A 10,199-nucleotide genomic window follows, 5' to 3' on the forward strand; every position below is an offset into this window, starting at 1 on the left:
TGCAGGGATTGCAGCTGCAGGGTTACACCCAGGCTTGCATGCCAGGCCTGAGCTGTGCCTGGAGGGGGCAAGGTGGAGTGGGAGGAGAGGAAGGGGGAGAGGAAGCTCTCCCTCACACTCACTGGGTCTGGGTCAGGAGGTTCCCTGAATATGGCAGAAATTCCTACTCAGCGGGCGGGGTGGGAGAGGTGCTACGGAGTGGTGGCGGGAGTCCCAAGGGGGTGGGAGAGGGTCTGGCCCACGCTGAGCCTGGGCTGGGACTCGTCCCACAGTCGCAGGGTAGCAGGAAGCTCTCCCACACACTCACCGGACCTGGGCTAGGACTGGGTCTGGAACTCTTTTTATTATAAGCAGAATGTAATATAGGCAAATACACAAGTATTTTGTTATAGTAACAGAAAATGGACTAATGAAGTAGGTAACTGCGGCTGGAGCAGGCAGGAGAGTAGATATCTTGATTCCCAGTGCGGATCCAGCTATAGCTGCATCATGAGACGGAGACCTTGGGGGTCATAGTAGTCCACAAGAGGCTGTAGACAGCAGTGGTGTCTGCAGAGCAGTCAGCAAAGGCATGGCTGGGGGCTCTGATGACAATAATGAGTGGGAGGGGCTATAGTCAGCTTGACTGAAGGGTCAGTCTAAAGAAAGATCTTATTCACAAATCTCTCAGTCATTTACATGGGAATATCAAGCTTCTACAATTTAACCACTAACTTAAAGAAACTTCTTGGTAATGCTTGAAGATACTCTTGTATAAATTTGGCAATATTATTAAAATGAAAGAGCATCTATGGACTAAATTTTCCTACTAGTTGTTTTGCTTGAAATCACCCACACTATGCTACACTGCCATATTTTTGAGCCCTGAGTAGAGCACAGGTCTCTTCTTGAATTGGGAAGGATGCAAAAGAGATGTGCTGCTAACTAAATCGTATTCCCTAGAGGTTGAGGCATTCCTGTCATGGTTGTGTCCAGATGTCTCCCCAAAGCCTCATGCAGTCATGGGGTTGGACTTTACAGAGGCGGCTGAATCTAGAGTTTGTGGGTGATTCATGCTCCAATGCTGGGAATAGGGGCGAGTGCTATGCCTGCCCTCAGAGAGGTAGCCTGCAAACACAGTAAAGGGCAGAAGCAGGCTTGTCCTTCTCTTGTGGCTTTTTTTGCCTCTATGAACTACTACCCTCTGACGTATGCTACTCTTCCTTGGACATAGATGATTTTGGACTGAAACCTCCACAAACTGTGAGCTAAATAAATCTTTCCTCCTTTAATTTGATGGATTGGGTGTTTTGTCCCAGCAATGAGAAAAGAGTAACTAAGAAGATTCCTCACACAACACATAACATCATCCAGAAGTTTATTTTGCATTAGTGAGGTCTGTCCTCAGATCATTTCACATGCTTTGCACATTTATTTTTTAATTGGATCAATATCAGCAAATGATTTAAATAGTGCTTCAAACGAAATGGCGTAAGCTAAAAGCAACTACAGTGGGCTTGGAACAGTTTGACAATGAATTAAAGTTGAAACATCCTCATGGAGAAATCTGACTTCTGCTTAGTACATGTTTAATTCTCTCTCTCTCTCTCACTAGATTATAAACTGCATGAAGTTTGAGTAACATGATTCCCATTCATCTTATTTGGTATTTATTTATAAAGCCCTGTGAATGCTTGATAAACAGAAGAATGAAACACCTTGGTGTATATAAATCTAGATTTATATTTGCTACAGATGTGCTCAGCAAGCCTTTTTCTCCTCTGTAGCAGTCACCTAAATGGTCAATTCCTGCCGCTGAGGTGCACACACGTTCTGTTTCACTATTTTCTGAATACAGCTAATGATGCCTCGCCAGGTCTGAGAAATGCACTGAACTACATAACGCATGCTTCTAAAATCATCAAACAGAATAAAAATTCATGGAAAAGCAAATGAAAAGTGAAGGTGGTTGGCATCGCTTCCCGTGGCATTCTCGTCTGGGAGTGCGGAGCCAGGCTCAGGCCTGCTCGTGGTGTCCCCAGCTGCCTGCGCTTCCCCTTCCAGTTTGTGAACATACTCCAGGAGGCTCAGGGCTTCCTTGTCAAATTCATTTCTCTGAAGTTTCCTTAAAGCCAATTTCTTCAAAGAATTAATACTTTTGTCTCTTATACATGATGGCTTTCCTATTTGTGTTGCTTTTAAATAATGCTTAATGGCATCCGCGTTCGACTTCTTTTGATATACCTGAAATGTGCCATAGTAGTAATGTGCTTTTTGTAGCATGCTTTCCTCAATGGGTGTCATGGAAAACAACTTCTTAAAATTGGCCTCAGCTTCTTCATACTTCCCTACTTCAATATAAACAAGCGCCAGGTGTAGAAGAGCAATATGAAATGTGGGCTTTTGTTTCAGAGTAAGTTTATAATGCACTACGGCTAGTTTTGCATATCTGTCCATCTCCTCTCTATCCCGGCCTGCAGGCTGCATGTTGGTGGCTACCTTTATTTGCATTAGTTTCTCTTTGTAGCAAAGCCCTATCTGATGGTTCAGGACAGCAGAGTTGGGCATTGCCTGCAAGGCCTTTTGAAGGAGCTCAATAGCCTTATCCATGCAGCCTGCTTTTCGATAAAACATGGCTACATAGCGAAAGATGTACATCTGGGAGGATTTGAGGTTCAGAGCTTCCTCGATGTAATTCTTCCCTTCCATCTCCTGCCCCACATCCTGAAGTCTCAGGGCAAGGAGGACCTTGATGTATGCATCTTCAGGATTCAGCCTCACAGCCTTTCGCAGGGAGTCCAGGGAAGACCATCTCTCATGCTTGTACCTGTTAGAGTTCTCTAGGCGATAGGCAGTGATGGCATGCCCGGTGTTGAACTCAGGGTTTTCAGGCGCCATTTCCAAGGCACTTTCAAAGCAGGCTAAAGCCCGCTCATAATGCTTTCCTCCACACTTCAGCAAGGCCCATCCTTCCTCACAGTCCACCTCAGGGCATGCCATCTGGTAACGGAAGGGACTCGACAGTTTCTTGCAAGTGCTCTCTACCTTGTCCAGGTACATCCTGGCATCTGCCAACCTTCCCAGGTGATAACACACCCAGGCATAGTTGCCCCAAGTCACCAGGCTTTTCGTGTCAGGCTGGTCGGCATGTTCTTTCTGGATCAGGCTCTCAGCATCTTCCAGGCTCTTTAGAGCTTTGTCGTTGTGGCCCTTGAGGTGTTCCACGTAGGCCTGCAGGTTGTGAATTCCCACATTGTACTTGGTGTCAAGGAATTCAATCTCTTCCAAGACCCTGCTTTCTAAATCTGGTATTTCAGCCTTTTCAATTGCTAGCTCCCATGTAAAGTGGCATTTCAGCTGAACCAGGCAGTCCTTGACTTGATTAGCATCATCATTCTTACTGTAAAACAAAAGTAAATCTTGTTAGGTGACGAACAGCCAAAGTAAAATGAGCCAAGTAGAATAATTTTGATATTAGAATTATTCTGAAAATCCCACACTTGCTGCAATTTTCCTTAAAGTCCCTGGATTTGTAATAATCACATGGATAAAGGATGTAGCTTGCTTCTCTCTGTATGCTCATTCCAGCACTACTGTGTGCTCTGAGGTCCATTTATGAAATAGCGATAATAACAATGCTCATCAAAGTGGCCTTTGAGAGGATTAACAGGCCTGTATATTGAAAGCACTTATAGCTTACTGTATGCTGTGGAAGAGTTTTCTATTTTATTAGGAAGGCCACCAAAAGGACAAAATTTAACAGTTTTTTTTTTTTAAACTTTTTACTTGGAAATGCTTATAGACTCACAGAAAGTTGTAAAGATAGTTTATGGATTCAGTATATCCTTCACCCACTTTCTCCTAATGATTGTAACTTACACCACCACAGTATAGTGCCCACACTAGGGACTTAGAATGGGTAGAAGACCATGTTATATCGCTCTGCCATCTTTCTCTGATGAGTAAATCTCTAAAACCTTCACCTGGATCAACAAACATAAGAACTACTGCAGCACCACAACATCACTGCCACCCGCTCGTAATCAGACCTGCAACCTCTTCCTCAGCACCCCTAGAATTCAGACCACTGCTACCCACATCTTCATTTTTCATCTCTGTAATTTTGTCATTTCAAAAATGGTGTGCAAATAGAGAGTATCATACAAAGGGCAGCTCAACACCTAAAAGTCAATTAATGTTACATAACATTAACAGAAAGGAGAAAATTGTGCTTGCTGCAATTTATGCAGAAGAGTGGCTCACAAAATTTAACACTGTTCTCTTCATTAAAAATACCAAAGGATGATTAATAGAAAGTGATATTGTCACAGCGCTAAAAAACACATTTGAGAAATCTACACCATGGTCATTCTCAGTAGTTGAAGACTCAAACTTTCTCGGCCAAGATCAAGAACAAGGCTAAGAGTGCTGTTTTCACTTGTTTTCAAGTCAAGCACTTGTAACATGTTACAAGGACAAAAGCTGAAGGATATTTCACAGAAACTTAAATAAAATAAGCAAATTCAAAAGATCAAAACTAACATTATAAGCTACTTTTGATGCACAAATTATGAATGATCCAAAAGGAAACTTAAGGAAACACTCCCCTTAATAGTATCTGAGAAAAGAATAACTATCTAGGAATAAACTTCTCAAGTACGTGAAGCACGGATCCTGAAAGCTAAAGGTCTTGCTGAAAGAAAGAAGGCTGCTATTAATGGAAAACCATCCCTTGTTCACAGGTTAGACAATTAATATTACAAAAAAAACAGTACCACCCACAATGGACTACAGTTAAAATGTAAGCCCTGGCCAAATCCCAGCAGCATATTTTTGCAGAAATAGAAACTTTCATCCTAAAATTTATATGGAATCTTAAAGGATCTGAAATTGATAAACCAATACGGAAAACAAAGAATAAACTTGGACTTCTCATAGTTCTTGATTTAACTGAACTTTGGTAATCAAAACTGTATTGCACTTGCTTAAAGACCATGTGGAAGTGACAGAGACCCACAGCCCATGGAAGAAAATGGAGATATGGGCCCACGTAAGTGCTTCTAGGAGTAAACCCAGAATATAGGACTCTATCAATTCATTTGGGCTGTTGAAACAACATGGCACATGCTAACTGACCTAAATAACAAGGACCTCCTGCCTCACAGCTGTGGATCCCAGAAGTCCAGGTCAAATGTCCAAGTGAATATGATTCCTATAACTGCTTCCTCGACTGCCAATGGCCACCTTCTTCCAGCATCCTCACATGGTCTTTCCTCCCTGGCTCATCAACACAGATGACTCCGGTGTCGCTTCCTCCTTCATGTCGGCTCTATGGAAGTCAAGCTCCACCCTTCCATCTTTGCTGAACCCTGATACCTTTTATGCTGTCTACAAATAATGTCATATTCAGAATTGGGGTTGTAAGCAATGATTTTGAAAGGTCACCTAGTTTATTCCATAACTACCCTGAAATGACTTTTAAGGCCATTTCAACAAATGGTGTGAAAAAAGTGTGAGCCAGATGCTCATGAGGCTGGGTTCTAACTTATACTGTATACAAAGATTAACTCAAGAGGGACCAGAAATGGAGATGTAAAGCCTAAAGCAATAGAGCTGTGGAAGAAGGGGTGGGGGAAAATATTCATAACATTGCATTTGATGCTTTCTTAGATATGATGCCAAATTGATAGGCAATGATAATACATTGCTTTTTTTATTTTAGGGAAGGGTCTACAAGGTGTTCAGGGTCTCATTACTAGAGTGGACTCGTAGTGATCCACCTGTTTACAGCCTCCCGAGTGCTGGGATTTCAGGTGTATGCCACCACACCTAGTCTCAGTTGCTATCTCTGCATGCCTCAGGGCCAAGGCTGTCACAGCAGGCCCCTGGGATTGAAGCTCTGGCCCCTGTGCCTGCTTGCAGGTACTTTAATCCGCTGAACTATTTGACCAGCCAGGTAACAATAATACAAAGAAATAAGTTGGACTTTATCAAAATGAAGTTTTTGTGCTTCCTAGGACATAGCCAACAGTGATAACGCAACTCCCAGGATGGGAGAAACTATTTTGGCATATGGCTGCTATGTAAGTACAGAATACATGAAACATCCTACAACTCATCAACAAAATTTAAAGATTGGCAAAGAACTTGAGTTCATGTTTTCCAAAGAACAGTCATAGGAACTGCAAAGATACAACAATATGCTCAACATCAATAGCTGTAGAAACCAAAACCATAGTGCACCTTGATGAGGTAGTGCGTCCTTGTACTTCTACTTGCTTGAGGGGCTAAGGCAAGAAGATTGAAAGTTGGAAGCCAGCCATGTAACCTGCCCTCTAAATAAAGTAAATGGGATGGGGCAGTGTCCATCCCAGTGGTAGAGTGTTTAAGAGATTCAGGGTTCAGCCCCCACTACGGGAAATAAATGAAGCAGCATCGAAACAATAACCCATCAGCATCACACATGTAAAAAGCAAGCCAAAACAGCATAGTGAGTAGGAATCAAGACATTCTTTTCACCCACAAAGGTGACAGTAGTAATGACAAAATGGAGACTAAGCCAGGTGGAATAGTGCAGAGGTGTTATCCCTGGGCTGAAGAAGGCTGAGGCAGGGGAGCCACTAGTTTGACTTCAGGCTGGCAATTTAGCAAACCCTGTCTCAAAAACAAACAAACAAACAAGCAAACAATCAAACAAACTTGTGGGGATATAGCTCAGTGGTAAAGTGCTAATAAATTCAACTCTCAGAACTGAATGCAAACAAGCAATCAAAAGAAAAAGAGGAAAATAACAAGAGTTGTTGAGGATGTTAAAGAATTAGAACGCAAACACATTGCTGGTAGGAACATAAAATGGTAGAGCTGTAGTAGAAAGAAGGCGGGTGGTCTCTCAATAAATCAAAATCAGAGTTACCATATGAGACCCACCTGAGCACATAATCCTGGGGACGTTCCATACTGCAATAGATGCTCCAATTAATTCAAAGCCTGTGCTCATGCAGATATTAATCCTCAGATGTTCACTGGTGCACTATTCAGGAAACTACTCCCATGCTGAGCATTAATGAATGGACAAGCAAAATAGAGCAGAGTCCCCAAGGGGAATATTGTTGAGCCATGAAGAATGACATACGATAATGCCATGAGGTCAATGAACCTTGAACCCATCATGTCACATGAAGGAAACCAGCATGAAAGGACACTGTCAGGTTCCTCTTCCTCATTTGGCTTTGCAGTCTCTTTCTTAAGAGCAGTACTTTCATCAGGTTTCAGGGTTTAGAGTGTGTCTTTCATGGGACAGTTCCTTAACCTGGTGATAAGCCTCACCTTTAAGTGTCCCACCATCCCTCTCACAGCTAGTCTGTTTATATGGACTAAGTCTTCTTGGCTCTTATCTGCCTTATGCAGTTTCTGCACACCACAGTGTCCACTATGTAGACACCCAGCCAGGAAAGAATGTAAGTCTGATAAGGAAGATACAGAAGTGGCCCTTCCAGCTACGTGTGAAGGTGTAAAAACTGTGACTACTCATAGAGCCTAGAGAGAAGAGCGCAAGATGCCTGCAGGGCCAGTGTGGGAGAGAGCTCAAGGAGCACAGGTACTAAGAGTGGGGAGCAAGCAGGAGAGAGACACCCTGGGGGCCGCCCCACCACATGGGATTTCTGCAGAGCTCTCCTTAGTGGACTACAGCAAGCTGGATGGTGGTCCACACAGTCCTGGCATGAGCGAGAGGCTGTCCCTGTGGTGCATGGGCCCTGTCTATGCGTGGGTGGGGCCAGTGCAGTGTGTACAGTCCTGAGTGCATCTAGCTGCCCCAAGGGAAGGCAGTCACAGAGTGGAGATGGGGGAGCTGGATCAATCACACTGAGGAACTGAGAAGAGGTGAAACCTAGAAGCTGTGTCCGGGGGTGAACCTTCTTGTAAGGGAAAGGCCACCTCAGAAAAACAATGGGGGGGCAATGAAATGACAGGAGCTTACTCCTGCCACATACTGAGCGCTTTCATTTCCCTCAAATGAGCACAGTAGGCAAAAGCAGAGACACAGACAGCAGGTGGAGGCTGCCGGTGGCAGAGGGGGGAGGTGAGTAGTTGGCCCTTAGTAAGCACAGAATTAAGTGCGATGTTTATAACCTTTAGAATCTTCCGACTTTCAATGTTCTCGCCTTTATAAGAGCTTTTATTATTAAAAAGATCACATTTACAACAACTATTATTATTGTTCTCCTTCAGTTCTTTCAGTTAGCAGTGAAAACTTCATGAATGGAGAGAGTACATTATATCCCCACAATTGAGCATTTTCTGGAACTTAGGCTTTTTAAAATTTTTTCCCAAAAACAATAAAAAAATTTTTTCCCAGTAAAGCACTGAGTGGTCATTTCCAAGACAATATTAATTCACTATTTTATGTGCTGATAGAAGAGATTGTATGAGCAATATTCTGTTGTAATCATGCAGAAGTGACTACGTTAAGCCTTTTAACTGAGGACAACATGAATGCTTGCCAACAGAGACCTGTAGCCAGGACCTGGGGGAAGGAGCATGCCAAGACTTCTAGGGGGCAAAGGAGAAGGTGACCTGCTAATTTTCAATCCTGTCACACCTTCATAAGAATCCAGCAGTCAGACAGTGAGACCAGTCAGCTAAAGTTGTGCATGCCATAAGTTCAGTATTCTGGGATGCTGAGGCAGGAGGATTGCAAGATTGAGCCCAGTCTTGGCAATTTAGCTACTTAGAAAGACACTTTCTGAAAACAGAAGATTAAAAAAAGGGCTGGAGATGTAGCTTAGGGTGAAAACCCTGGGTTCAGTCCAGGGTGTTGCCAAATCAAGCAAACACAAAACCCCAAACAGCAGTAGCAGAAGCAGCAGCAGCAACTATAAGAGCAACAACAACAGTAACGACAATATCTGTGAACCTAGAAACCAACAGGAAGGCCATGAACTTCACCAGCTCACCCCCAGCCCACATAATGACTCCAAGACACATGAGAGGTCCAAGTGCAGCTCATACAGCTATGTAGGCCCTGTTTGCCTGCACGATGAAGACAGCAAAAGTGATGTCCCTTCCCAGAAAAGCTGTCCCTCCTTTCCTTAGAGAGGACAGAGTGAGCCTGGTGGAAAGGAATCTGAAACTGGCAGCATGTCTTCCATTTCTGTAATACTCACTCTCCCCTTCCTTCCCCTTTTTTGGGCAAGAGAAGTTTCTTTAGGCTTAGGCTAACAAAAATTAAGATGCGACAGTGCCTCTGAGTACACAAACACATTTGCATTCTCACACATTCAGTCCATTAGCAAGCACTCACATAAAAGAGTGGGGAAGCCTGACATCGTGGAGAAGAAACATTCCAGAGAGCAGTGAGAAACACTTTTTCCCAAACCTTAGACATGCAGGCAAAGAGGAAAAAGTCTTTACCTCATGGTGGCTGAGAAGTGGCTCGCAGCTCCGCAGTGATCCAGCAGGCAGTCTGTTCAGGTCCAGCTAGCCTGTCTTGAGGGTTTTCAAGTGAAGGAGACTCCAAGAAGGAGGCTGTATAAGCAAGTAATGACACTGTGGGGGTTGTCCTTGCCGTCAGAAATTAGAAATTGAAACTGGAATGTGAAAGTAGGGCTGTCAGCAGTTTTTTCTGGAAACCCAAATTTAACAAGAGGAAGACTGAGAAGAGGTCCGGAAGCTGTGTTTAATTTAAATTCCTCTCCTCTGTGGGGGCATGCTCTGGCACTAGGAAATGCCTGCAGCCTAGAGACAAGGCCTGGATAGCAGCTGTGAGAAATCCTTCACCTCCTTTCACATCTGAAAGCCTGTTATGGGATGAAAGTCTGTGAACCTCGGAATGGTAGTTTTTAACTGGACTACTGCCGTTCTCTGTGAGTGTCTAACTCTGCTAGAGTTTTCTTATTTTCAGAGAACATTCAGTGGCAAAGGCCTCTGGTAACCTTTTGTATATCACAGGAATAGAGAAAACTAGCACACTAGCACACTACATGTGACACTTTGGATCTGTCACCAGTGGGCCCCCAAATCTCAGCAGTTGAATGCTTCCTCCTCAGTGCTCCTGTCTCTCAGCCTAGCATTCTTTCATTGGCTCAGATGGAAATCAGGGATCAGCAAAGTGCAGTTGGGTGGCAGAAGTGCCTGCCAGGCAAGTGCAAGGTCCTGAATTTGAGTTCCAGCACAAAAAAATAAAAATAATAAATAAATAAATAAATAAATAAATAAATAAA

At 43.5% G+C, this 10,199-nt stretch overlaps 1 protein-coding gene across 1 annotated transcript; it reads right to left on the reverse strand.

Annotated features, from left to right (window-relative positions):
* Window positions 1-1,340: 1,340 nt before the first annotated feature.
* Window positions 1,341-9,642, reverse strand: LOC101567751 (interferon-induced protein with tetratricopeptide repeats 1). Its single transcript, XM_023716226.1, has 2 exons — window positions 9,391-9,642; window positions 1,341-3,379 (listed from the first exon to the last, which is right to left on the reverse strand). The coding sequence occupies exons 1-2, from the start codon at window positions 9,393-9,395 to the stop codon at window positions 1,918-1,920; spliced, it is 1,467 nt and encodes a 488-aa protein (XP_023571994.1). The 5' UTR covers window positions 9,396-9,642; the 3' UTR covers window positions 1,341-1,917.
* Window positions 9,643-10,199: the final 557 nt, after the last annotated feature.

This window comes from Octodon degus, unplaced genomic scaffold (assembly GCF_000260255.1).
Source record: "Octodon degus isolate 3935 unplaced genomic scaffold, OctDeg1.0 scaffold00046, whole genome shotgun sequence".
NCBI lineage: Eukaryota > Metazoa > Chordata > Mammalia > Rodentia > Octodontidae > Octodon > Octodon degus.